The sequence below is a fragment of the Balearica regulorum genome, chromosome 1 (assembly GCF_011004875.1).
Source record: "Balearica regulorum gibbericeps isolate bBalReg1 chromosome 1, bBalReg1.pri, whole genome shotgun sequence".
In the NCBI taxonomy this organism is placed as follows: Eukaryota; Metazoa; Chordata; class Aves; order Gruiformes; family Gruidae; genus Balearica; species Balearica regulorum.
The window spans coordinates 102,978,162-102,991,853 of NC_046184.1; the positions used below are offsets into that span (position 1 = coordinate 102,978,162).

The following is a 13,692-nucleotide window of genomic DNA, read 5'->3' on the forward strand; positions in this document are numbered from 1 at the left end:
ACACAATATGTACTTCAGATTACTCCAAAAGTATACCGTAACACCTATATTTTCCCAAAGTTAATGGAAGTTTTGCTAATAGTAAAAAAAAAGCCTGTTTCCATTTAATAGTAGTAATATTAATAAAGCCTATTATTTTATCTGAGACTTTCTATCTTGTATAAAAGCCCATCTTTCTAATTAGTTACAAATACTGCACTGATTAAATCACTGAAGCTTATGCAACTTGTCTGAAAGAAATTAAGTAAAATTTGCAGAGCATGCAATAGGCTAAGAAAAATAATTTTGTAATTCAACAGTTTAAATAAAAAGGTGAAGTTTTAGAACATTGTTTGAGACTGCAGTCTCAAATGAAGTAGCTTTACTTATAAAAAGTCACCTATATACATCTTGATTTTGTTCACAACTCGACATTAACAAATCTATATCCAGTAAAGAATGGATCTCCGCCTTGAGGTCCTGTAAGATCATTATTTAGACAGTATAGACCAAATATTAGGGAAAAGGAGGTAACATTATTCCCATTTCACAGCTGGGGAAATGAACGCAGAAGAATTAAGCTGAATGTCTAATATTTTACAGACCTCCGAGCCTGACAGGGGAGTTCAGAACAGATCTCCTGAGTCTCATTTTAATCCTCTACTAAAAAACCAAACCCATCAAAACCACAGAAGAAAATACAGCCTCCTGAAATTGTATTTAAAAAAAAGTGGTTTTCCTTATACCTGAAGTGCCAGTTTCACTGCATTCAAGACAAAATGTTATCACAAAAGCCACCAAATGCCTTGTACGAATAAAGGCAGCAGGACCTGCCCCAGAAGCGCAGCATTCTGTCATTATTAATATGGGTGTTCTAGGCCCATTGCCACTGCTTAAAAATCACATTAAGGCTGTGATGTTCATTTTTATTCTTTTTAAGTAAACAGACAAGCCATATTTCCTTGTTTCTCCAAGCCATAAAATAGGAGTATTCAAAATTAAATGAAATAAAGTACCAGCAGCTGGCCCTTGAAAACCTATAAGGAAAAGCTAATGTACAATACAAATTCAGACACCAGCAGCCTTGAACAAAGATGACAGCTTTCTCAGAATGACACTTGACTCCTTCTGTGCAAAAAATTGCAAAAAGCTCAGCCAGCACTGCAGTAGGAAAAAGAAAGAGGCCAAGGAGAATTTACTAAAATTTCCCTATTAAGGAGACAAGTGTTGAAACTAAATGGAGGTAAACAGATTGCTGATCTCTATTTTATTATGGTTGCTGCTTTCATTTCTCTGAGAAATTCAGGACGAATCACTGAAATTGCTTAAACAGCTCAAAACTCACGGCAATAATTTTAAGGTTAGTAAAAAGAGATAACAGAGACTGTTACTTATTTTAAATTGCTTTATTTCAAAATAAAATCAAAGGGGTCCAACACTCATCTGAAATGCTTTATCACAGTGGGATAGCTGTATCCCATTGAAAATCATTTTGAGCAAGTTAATGGCATCTTTGCAACCTAAAACAAGGTTTATTGCACTTCTTTGCACTGTCTTTGACTAATACACTTAATTCTCACATTCTTATCGCCACAGTACATTTCCTGAGAAAACAAGGCCCTACCTTTCTAGCTGTCAATCTTTTATGCTCTGTCTTTTCATGCTCAAAAGAGTTCTATACATGTAGTTGAATCCCCCCATGACTCTTTGGCTCTGTAGTATAACACACTACTATGAATGCTGGGACACATGCAATGTAGTCAAGACTTAATTTTATTAAAATTATCCAGCTTCCCTTCAGGCAGGCATTCAGATATTTGGTACTTTAACTACTAAGTCATCAAATAGGACAGTTCATCAATAGAATATCGTGGTATTTGTTATAAAGGATGCTTGGTCATATCTGCTAATAAATTTTAAACAAAATGATATACAAAACGGTGCAAAGAGATTTCAGCTCCTGCTTGTGAATGATGAAAGCATCCAGAGCTCTCCTCAGTCAAGCAGCAAACTAGCACTTCAACATGTCAGCCTCCTTCAACTTCTCCCTGCCTCTGACCAATCAAGGATCACAAAACCCGCAGAAAATATAAAAAGAAACCAGAGGGAAAAACAAATCTACCAGTGCGATGACCCACAGCAATATCTAAAGAATAAAACAGTTTACCCACTCCTACAGTTTTACCCTGCCAAACTTTTTTTCTATCCTTCCTCCTCTCCTTTGGTTGGATTTTTTCTTCACTTGCCATGAGGATTAATATGGGTAGTTTCAGCAGAAAGATATAGCCTCCTCAGGCATGAGGTTACTAAGCAAAAGCAATTTTTTTTTCAAGGGCATATCTGGGGAGTAAACAAGTTGTGTGGATACCAGTGAAGGAAAAGTAAAGAAAATGCACGTCAGAGTATAAAGTAGATGAAGAAAAAAGAAATAAAACCCGCTAATTTTTCTGTCTTCAGGCCTTCTAACAGAAGAAAAGTAATCCTGACTGAGAATTGTTTGCGCCTCTTCTCACAAATGACACATCACCTTACACCATAGCATGGACTCCATCAGTCGTAGCAGATATCTGGAGACCTGTTCACAGGCACCTGCTGGGTTACAGCTTGCTTTGTGCTAGCGAGGGAACTGCAGCCTTGTGAAAGAAGTCAGGGTGTTGCGGGAGATCCCCATATGGCACTGGCCGTTCCAACCAACTTTATCAACTTTGGTAGATCCATACTCATACTTGATAGCAATGCGCTTTGTGTTGATATTTTTCTCCCTGCAATCTGAGAACGGTTCTGAGATATACCCTTATTGTCCTCATGGCTAGTTATGGCTGTCTCTTCCCCTTTCCATGGGAGTCATACAGAAAGATCGAGGCACAGAGCTTTCTTGAAAACTGTCAAAACAGTTCTGAATCCTTGAGACAAAGTCAGAGTGATTCACAGTAAGCCATAGCAAGACAGAGGAAGATCCAATGCAGAAAGGCTATGATATGACTTAGCAATAAAAAAATGTGACTTTAATTACAAAGCAAAGAGAATTTTGTTATATTGGGTCAAGAATTCAAGCAGTAAGAGCTAGAAAAATAGTTTCTGATTGCAGCTTAGAAGTTCCCCTTTTGGAGGAGAGGCTAAAGACGCTTTGGATCCCACCACAAATTTAGACTGAACCTATACTGTGAAGAAAGATGTTATGAAGATTTTTAAATTTTATTCAGGGAAATTTCAAATTTTTGTCAGTTTGATCTGTTTTTATTTGGAAGAATACTGAAAACAAGGGGAAGGAAACCCTATTTGCCGTAAGTAAACTACTAATAGAATACTGTAAGAAATAATTTATTAAATATTTTTCCTTTATACAATATAGAAATGCAGGCTAAGATAAACTCCAGAAACAGTTCACAAGTCATTAATTATTAAAATTGCAAATAGAAAATATAGAATAATCAGAATCAATAATTATTAGCAACAAATTATGGATGTTAGAAACATTAATGGTTTGAGATGAGCAAATTCCTAAGTGTCTACTTCTCTCTGAGTCTCTATGCTCATCTTCACATGTGAACAGAGACTTTAGATATGGAACTTCTCAAAACTCTCTGAGAAAGATGCGTAATTTTTACAGAAGCCTTCCCTACCCCTCTGAGACTCAGCATGCTGTTTGCAATCTCCCCAAAGCTTTTACATCTATCTCCATTTGCTCAGAACCAATGATTTGTGCTACCTTACCAAGGTTTGTAATCTCAGTTGGAACAAAACATGGTACTGATGTATCACCAGTTGACATTTTAAGCAATATTGCTACATAGCGTATCATTTGCCTTTCTTGAATTGAGTGAAAAACTGAGCAACCTATTTTCAAAAGAAAGGTAAGTTATAGAAGCACTGTACGAGAAAGATAGAGACAGGACACCCTTATCTGCATTCCACGTAGCACCTAATGGTGCAGGAAAGATTTCAATTTAGAAAATTACTAAGTCATTTTAATAATTTCTCTATGGCTTGGGTTTTGTGAATAATAAATGATCTAGATGGAAACAGAAGATCATTAGCAACTGTTACAACTATAACTTTGTCATCGGTCTCAAGTTAAATTATTCTGTTAACAGTTATATTTTCTTCATGAAAATTGTATATGATGTTCATAGGCATGGTAATTTTACAGTCTGACCCCCTCAACCAAAAGCTTGATTGGAGTAAAGTTCAAGAATGTTAGAGGTATAAGCAACAGCAAAGCTTGAAGTCCAGAAAAATCAGAGAGCAAGCTGTGCTGCTACAGCAAATCAGAGTGATAATAAATTCAACAGCACTATTTTAGAAATACATGTCACTGAAGATCAGTTAAAACAGTTCTTTTCAAAAGAGTAACAGCAATATATCTTGATCAAGAAGTACTTTACTATAGGGGCTCTACCCATACACAAGTATCCAAAATATTACCTTTATGCAATTATTTTGTATGGAGGAAAAAACTCTTTATAATTCAAAGCTAACATGCAATCTTTTCCTTTTCAGAAATCACATAGGGAATCGAAATCAAGAACTATCACATTAGCCAATTATATATGTACATAGAGAATTAAATATTTTCAAATGTGTGTTATTAAAGACATTATCCAAATCTACAGGTTTTCAGAAAAAGTACAACTTCTATTCAAATAGGAATGAGCTATACGTGTTAGAATATGTTGCTAAAGATTGGACCTGGAGAGAGCTTTTGCTGCATCCACCAGGAGGGGAAAAAAAAAAAAAAAAAAAGAAAAAGTAAATGCAGGACAAATTCGGATTTAATTCAGGTGAAATACTCCGAATTCAATCATTTCAGTGAGTACTCCACTATGGAAAAACATTAATTAAATATATTATCCATATATTATGTAACAAAATCACTTTATTTTAAAAGTTTTCTTTCATCAAAAGCAGTATTTTACTATAAAAATGTAGAAGTGTCAGACAGATTCCCAAAGAGTGTTACTGTGGTTTGGAATGTTATTTCCTTGACCTTTCCAAAATAATTTTGAGCTTATCTGAAAAAAAATATATTTGTATCTTATTTTTCTAAAGTCACCGAAAATGAAGAAATATCAGTTCACCCAGCTCAACTATAGACCCTACTTTTCAAGTATTTATCAACAAAAAGCAATTTCAAAGTAGCTGCCTTGTGAGTGTTCAGGGATAATAGCTGGACAATTCATCCATAAAATTAAGCCAACAATTCCACCATAAGTTCCTTGACAGACTTCTTATACCTGAAAATGTCAACTAAACATTACTCTTCTTTAGTCCAGTAACAAAAGCTATATTACACAATGATTTCTTAATTCACCCGATTGTGCAGCTTTCATCTGCATTGTGCTTTAAGGGCTGGGCCACCTCTCTTAGCACAACTGAGAGTCATCTGGGGAAGTTAACTTAATTGTAATGATAATGATTTAATACTTGAATGTCACTTTAGAACATTGTTGTATATGCAAAATCGATATATTTTAACACAATTTGAAGGGCTATCCTTTGCAGAATAACGTGCGAATGAAATTATGTGTGTTTATAACGCTAGCTTTAACACAGGGTTATAATGAGTTACTTTCATAGGCATGCCACAGAGAAACCTCACTCCTCCACACTTTAGCTTTTGTAAGACAACCATCCAGCTGCTGAGGATTTCAAAAGGTAGGAAGATGAAAAAAAAGATCTCTTCCTGAAGAAGTTACTAGACCTCTGTTTGGTTGGTTTTGTTTGTGTGTGTTTGTATGAGTGTGTATATGCAGGCATGCATAGCAGTGAAAAGGAAGACAGAAAAAGAAGAGGTGGTTTGTGGGGAAGGAAGGTTTTTGAGAAGCAGAAAGTCTTCAAGAGCATTCTTTTATTTATTTATTTTTTGGCTGAAAGCTCAGGCTCCTCTGTATCTGAGTTGTCTTCTGTACTTTTTTATGGTATTTTTACTTTTTTTTAAGATGGAATAGGAGAGACTTTTCACCTCTTTTTTAAGGACTCAAAACTGAGACACCCTCTGTCTTTTAATTCAAAAAGAGATATAAAAAAAAAAAATCTCAAAACTAAAAAGCATAGGTATTCACATACACAGAATTTCAAATGAAGTCCTAAGCAGTCTTCTGAGCCTCATATCCTTGATATGCCTTGGCTGCTGAAAGGGCAAGGTTGTTTTTTTTACTGAAAACCCCTCTATTGTAGCTGTACATGTTATTATTGTTCCATTACACCATGGGTCTGCTCAAGTCTCTTTTCCCAAAGCCCAAGCTTTGTTCAGTCAAAGGGTAGGATTTTCCCATAGGCAAGAAAGTCTTTTCTCCGAGATGTGTCTCTAATTAAATGTTTCAACTCACGAACTATAAAGGAGGAAACTAAGGAGGAAAAAATTCAAGAAAGAAATTGTCCAGCTACCTCAATGTCTAGGCTCTTAACACCAAAACAGAGGGCAAATAGATTAGTGATGAGTGTGCTGTTCCACATGGTTTCCATCCCCTCTCCCCTCCATCCCTTCAGTGAACATTTTCTACACATTTTTTGAGATAAGTTTATGAGGATATGGTGTCCAAAAACAGTGCACAAGATTTATCAGAGGCCTGTAGTGAAAATATTTGCAAACCAGGAGATCTATTGCCTATCCGATAAGCTCAGTTTTCAAAGAAAACAGAAAAAAATCTCACCTCTTCAGTTTTGTTTCAAATTACCGTTCTACTCAGTTTTTTACTTTCATCGAGTGAGAAATGTGCACAAGTGAGTTATAGAAATAAAGGAAAGAGGCCCCTATGAGAACATCACAAAAGAAATGAAACATAATAAAAATGTGATAGTGGGCAAAGGAACAGACAAAGATAAAGGAATCTAGAACAGATAGAGGTAATGGAGTTTATTTCATTTCAGATGTGTTTTGGATTCCACAGAGTTTCTACTAATTTAAAAAGAAACTTGTATAGAAGTAAAAGTGGATGGTGCTGGAATTATGGGTGGCCACAGAAGGTGAACTTCTATAAATGTATTTGGAGGCAGGAGTTAATAAACTAAAGTGTCTGGTGCAAATTTGGCATAGTGCTGTTCCAGATATGGAGAACAGTCAATCACAGAGATTAACTATTAGACCAAAAATGAAGAAAAAAGTGAAAAAGAGACCATGAAAGAAGGAGGGACAACTATTTTAGCAGGGCCTGTTGCAATAGGACAAGGGGTAATAGTTTTAAACTAAACAAGGGTAGATTTAGACTAGATATAAGGAAGAAATTTTTTACAATGAGGATGGTGAAACGCTGGAACAGGTTGCCCAGAGAGGTAGTAGATGCCCCATTCCTGGAAACATTCAAGGTGAGGTTGATCTAGTTGAAGATGTCCCTGCTCATTGCAGGGAGGGTTGGACTAGGTGACCTTTAAAGGTCCCTTCCAACCCAAACTATTCTGATTCTATGAGAGTGGATACAAGGGACAGGAATCCAGGAAATGCAGAGTCTAAGATCATAATTAGTGAGAAATTGAGAGTGAGGTGGAAATACTTGAGAATCTATCGAAGGGAAGCAGCATGAAAATAAAAGTGATTTTAACTGCAATGCAGTGATCAGAGTGGAAAATGGCAAAATGAAGTGGAAATGAGGGTATTATAGAGATAACAACAGCTGTGGGACTTAGAAGAGGATACAAGTCACTGGCCTAAGTAGGAGAACTTATAACAGGAGATGTACTGGGATTTGAAAGAAACTATGGCAGTGACAGTAAGAGGAATGAGACAATGCCATCAGAATGCAAACGTGAACACCCATCACAGTGAGATTTTTCCATACTTACAGAACAAACGCAAAAGAGGCCAAATAGATTGGAAAGTTGGGAAGTGAAGAGATCAAGCAGCAGGCTTAAACAAACAAAAGAGAATACTTTTCTCTCAAAGCACATAATTCAATTCAGAAACTTGTTGCTACAGGTTATTGTGAAAGCTAAGATGATAAATGTTTTGAAATGGGACTGGACAAGCAGGTGGAAGATAAATACATTATAATCCCAAGGAAAGGTGCAGTGAGACCTTTGGTCATACACATTGTAGGAGATCTTCTGTTTGAAAGTACATTTCAAAATATTAACGAGGATGTAACTCGGTCTTTCAGTTGCCTTTATTTGCGAAAAATAGCTTGTCTGAGAAAAAAAATACAAAATAATTGAGAAGCTGAAGCCACGAGAATATGTTATGCCACTTTTTATTCTCCAGAGATACTGAGTTTCTGGCTCAATAGCTTTCTGCTGTATGTGTAATTGTGGCAGTAAGAACTGCCTTGACCAACCAGAGCTGCTGATTCATGTTAATTTCCATACTGCTTTGATAGTTAATTGATACACAACACATTATAGCTCTGAATATTTCAATTAATTGAATGTGTGTCTTTAGATTGGTAAATCAGGATATTTCACCACGGCACTTCATTTCAAATAGCTCTGCAAATTATCAAATGCTGGTTTCCATTAAGAAGATTTCCCAGTGATGTGGACTTCTGCTACCCACTCAATATGATGTTGAACTAAGTCTTCAGCGGTGACATCCAGAGGTTATGAACTACCGCTACATACATAACAGCTGTGTCTTCAGTTTGATGATGATGGACCACTTCCTTTCTTAACTCCAGCTAAATCAATGCAGTTATTACCTAAGCTTTGCAAGTACAATCTATGTTTTTGGGTTGAGTTTGACAGTGAGCTCTGTTTACTGATGATTAATGACTAGTATTTGGACAAAGGTAAACAAAAATTCTTAATAAATTGGAAGACAGTGAAAATTGCCTGGGGCCTGTTACTGAAGAAAGGGTGTAATATATCTAGCCAGAATGTGCACTTCTAAAGCACTAAGCTTGCCAATTAGAATACAGAAATGACAACAGCTGCAGGCATTAAAGCTTGTGGCTTTGTTACTGCATGAGACAAATGTTTGAGCAAACTACATGTCTTGCCTTTGTACTGCTGCCTATAAACTCTGACTTTGTGCCCACCTTCCTGCTTCATGAAGTATTTTCTTGACATTTATTATTAATAATAAAAGTAAAGAAAAATGAAAGTAGCAGCCGTATTGATTCAGCAAAGCAGCATGAGCATACTTAATAGCCCATGCCTTTTACCTGATTCAAATACGTTCAGTTTCTTTGAATTCTGATTTCTTTAATTACACTACAAATCTAAAAAGACTTTTTGTTATCAGATACTAATTATATTAGACAGATTGCTATTCATCTGCTTATAGCAATATTTATTTCCACTGCCATCACTTAACATCAAAACAGTATTACCTCATCATCATTTACAGTGGAAAAAATATTATTTTTCTGTATAATTTTGTGTCTAGGTTGGTCCACTTAAAGGCATGAGACACTATTTGCTTGGTTTGTATATTTAATATGTATAAATACTTTGCTTACCCTTAATGTCTAATTATGAGAAACTGCCCCTTCCATTTTTAGGCAAGCTTCTCTCTACACTAAAGCAGTTTAAATCTCTTCTGAGTTAGCAAGCTAACTTCAGAAATTGAGAGAATTAGTAGACTGAGTCCCACTGAGAGAGAGATTTCATAGAAGGAAAAAAAGAATAGAAGCCAGATGAAACTTTTACAACTTTAATATACAGAAAGACAGAAAACCTTTTGAAGTAGAAGTGAAAAAAAGGAAAAAATGTAGAAGAAATCACAGCATGGATAAGAAAAGAACAGCTCTGACTCAGGCTAGACTCCCCTGCCTCTGCAGAGGATGCCGCCCATGGATGTCCCCTGCCTTCTCATACAAGCTTACCTGGAAAAACAGAATCGGCCATAGTATCTCTCTAAACTTGGACATGTGATTATCATTCTTTCTCTCCATCACTGCAACTACTCTGGGCTCGAGAGTTTCCTAGAAAAACTATTAATTGTTTAACAACTATGGAGCTGGACTTTCAGAGGCTCTACTAAGGCAGTGGCTACTAACACTCAGGGCACTTATGCCTTACTCCTTACAGATCTGGTAGGTCACTTTCCCTAGACCTTACTTCCTTTACCTGCAATTTAAAAGAACCTCTTGTGAAGAAATTCTCTCCTCATGCAGATTCCTCCCCTCTCCTCTCCCATGTCTTTGTGAACATACCTCCCCTTATGTTAAATCTGGCATGTACTTCTATTAGAAACCTAACATTTAAGGTAAGAAGGCATACTTATATGATAAATCAGCTCTGACACAGGAGTAGAGCAAAAAAAATTAAATTACATCTACACATTAGGCACAGAGGACGGGATGAGAAATCAAAGGATGCTCCCAGATATGTTTAGGAAGGTATAGAAAAAAAATTACATTCTCTATTAAATGGAAGAATGCATTTCAGAAAATTATAAAAGTAGGTTTGATAGCCCCCAGAGAGAGAGAGAGAGAGAGAAAGAGAGAGAGAGAAAGAGAGAGAGAGAATATTGTATAATTTTGGGAGGATTATGTTTCACTAGAGACACTCATGAACGCAATGAGCTAAAGAAGGGATAAGACACTGCCTAAACTGATCTATACAACTGATTGTGCTACACGATAAAATAATTGTGTCAGTCTCTTCTGTACTTAAAAACGTAACAACTCTGAAACGCAGTAAGTTGTTAAGCACTAAACATCATCACATACTCTGTCACACTACTTTCATCGTTTCAGAAACCTTGGAAGAACCTGACATTTACCTCCTTTAGTTTTAACACTGGAATTGCAGAAATGCAATTAGGAAAACTCTGGTATTCGTAACAGAAAAGGTCAGCAATGTGCAAGCTAAACCTGATAACGTGCCTAATGTGCTGCCAAACATAACAGAATGCCTTCCTGATAATGAATGGTTTTACAGACTGCCATGAAGTTGTTGCAAGATAATCAGATCAACAGGGGGCATGCCACTATGCGAAAGACACATTGGAGATTGTAAAATATTCTTTGATAGAAGTATATTGCAAAGTCACCACTGATGGAAAGATCTACCATTATAAAAGGCCATGTTTTCAGAAATAATCACATAAATATATTGGGCAGAAAACATAAATGACAGAAGTTTCGACATTTGGTAAGCACAGAAGACATTACCTCATGAAAAGCAGTGCACTTTGTGCCTGCAGCCCACAAGCAATACAACACGACCTCCGGGATGTAAAAGACACGTTTTCTTTTTCTTTTCTTGTAGTAATCAATGTAAGTAGAGGTTAGAGGGTTTAGTTTTTCTGTTTGTCTTTAATACAGAAATACTCACGCAGCAGTACAGGCTCTGTGTTCCTCATGCAAAGACCTCCTCCTTACTTGTGCCACTAATCCTATGTAAACTAATAGTGAACTTTAAGAAAAATGAAAAGTAATCTAAGGGGTTCTTTTGATAAATGACATTTCATCAACAGCGCTAAAAAAATATCTCATTACTGAAAGCTGAAAGTAGCACTTATTAAAGGTTTTCTGCCAAATACCTAAAGGCAGGTTAAACCTTTAGTGAAAAATGTTTTTGAGAGCTTGTGAACACCAAGGAAACATATATTTGTTATACTTGAATTCATCATGAGCAAATAAAATCTATATAGTTCCCATGTCTATTTACAGACTATAATTTGTACTAGACTGTTTCATTTTATTTTGTCATTTTTATTGGAAGTTGCATTTTCTTAAAAACTAGAGGAAAAAAAAAGTATCGTCATGAACTACATTGGAGCTTTCGCCTCTGTATTCACTTAGGTTAAAATTCAAATTACAGAACTCACAATTTTCCAGGAATTATCACATACATATCTGTGATGATACAACATTATGTTTTGAGACTTCTAGATCCATATTGCAAAGCCGTATTAAAGGCAAATGCTAACTTTATATTATAGCTTCTCCTAAACCTGAGTTATATCAATCTGTTTAATAATTAATGTAAAAGCCAGCTATTCTTTTCATGTGACACATATTGTTGCCTTATTAATTAAGGAAATCAAATCAATTGTAGTTTAATGTGAACCTTCCTATTTTTCAATTTTATTAGAAGTAGTAACGTGAACTTAGGACATGACATATTTTTGAGGATTGACGGTAACGATAGGCCAGATGATGATCAGCTAACTTGCATAAGCTGAACTTTCTCAGTAGCAGGCTATAACTCGTGTGAAGAAAAGTATCTGATACCCTGTCTTTGGTGATCTATTGAAAAAAAAAAAACAACAAAAAACCCTCAAACACCTGTTTGTCTGGTATTTCCATATTTCTCTTCATATATCTTTTTGTAACTGGCTTTACCTGAACAGTGTATGCCTGAGGCAAGTATTTATAAAACAGTACTGAGATGCTGCAAAACATTTTTACAGGTGTTTACTTTGCAAAAAGTTCACAACATTAGCAAATATATTTTGCTTAAACTGTATGAAGAGAGGCATGCCAATAAAAAGAAGTAAACATACTCCCCACAACTAGATGATGACATCAATGAAAATGCAATTACTTCCAGTTTTTTCTTGCTACTCTTTTGGTAATGATCACAAACAACTGATTGTATTTTCTTGAAATGCTACATATGCATAACACGCACCCAAAAACTAACACGAATGCACTCACCATGTACTATCAGGACATACTCTGTGCTGTTTCGGCCAATAGGGTTTTTTGCTTCACATCGGTATGTGCCATTGTCTGTTTTGTTTAGGAAACTGATGCTTAGGACCCTGCCGTTGACAACCATTCTCTCTGGATCTGGTAGTTCTCCACCATCCTTTGTCCAAAGTACTGGTTCTGGCCTGTTGGATCCAAAGCAATGCCTTTAATCAGATACGTGAAGCATGTATATGCAATATATACATCAGAAACAGGAGCATCAGAAACTTATGAATAGTAACCTGCCATCAAAGAATATTCAACGACCATTTGAGTTACTGTCACTACTACAACCTCACCATCCCTGATGGGAACTACTAAAGACAGTGAAAGAACAAGCAGGGAAAAGAAGAGACACAAAAAAGGAAACAGAATGGTACTGGAACAGGCCAAGATCTTCCCTAAATTAAAAAACAGTTCTCGCGAGGTTTCTGGGCCCCAGTTCAGCAAGCTGCTTGGCAAGCAAGTGAAAACAGCTTCCCATTTGTGTGATGAGCAATATGGTCCTGTGTGGCTGACAGGCGTCAGAAATCATGCAAGCAGGCTGAGGTAGATGTAAGTGGTTTGTAAATGGATTCTAAAATTATTTAGGCTATTCACATTCACAAGTGCACTTGCATGCGCTGAGTGTTTTTCCTGAACCAGGCATATCAGTCTCAAAGCAGCACATCTTACACACAATCTAAATTTGTTTCTGTTGCTGCATTGTGTCACAGCCCATCCCTTTTTCCACCCTTTCCGCATCCTTCCCTCAAATAATTGCTTGTGACACACGTTATCACAAGCAATGTAAGATTTGACTTAAAATCCTGGATTTTCTTCTTTTGTGAAACCTTTCCCCTTGTGCATCAAACAGACCAAAGGCAGAGCACTGACAGCGATAACCCCCGAGGCAAGGTAAGGCACAGCAGAGAAGGGAACTGACCATCCTGCAGATTCCCACCTACCTTCCCACAGGCAAGTGATACCTAACGTGTTCCCAAAGACTCTCAAGAAGCTCCACAGTTCATGAGATTTGCTTAACAGACAGCAGGATGTATTTATCACTGGTACGTAGGCTTTCCTTACACGTAACAAGACCTACTTTCAAATTTACATGAGGGAAATCACCAAAAAGACAAGTCCATGACTGGGAATG

The 13,692-nt window shown here is 36.5% G+C and overlaps 1 protein-coding gene across 5 annotated transcripts in view; it reads right to left on the bottom strand.

The window, feature by feature from the left end:
• The window catches only part of CADM2 (cell adhesion molecule 2), a 688,977-nt gene that overhangs the window by 61,861 nt on the left and 613,424 nt on the right, over positions 1–13,692 (bottom strand). For all 5 annotated transcript variants that reach the window (XM_075769404.1, XM_075769413.1, XM_075769394.1 and 2 more), the window contains one exon: positions 12,519–12,697. In XM_075769404.1, the coding sequence (XP_075625519.1) occupies positions 12,519–12,697 (179 nt within the window). The remainder of the gene's footprint in view (positions 1–12,518; positions 12,698–13,692) is intronic.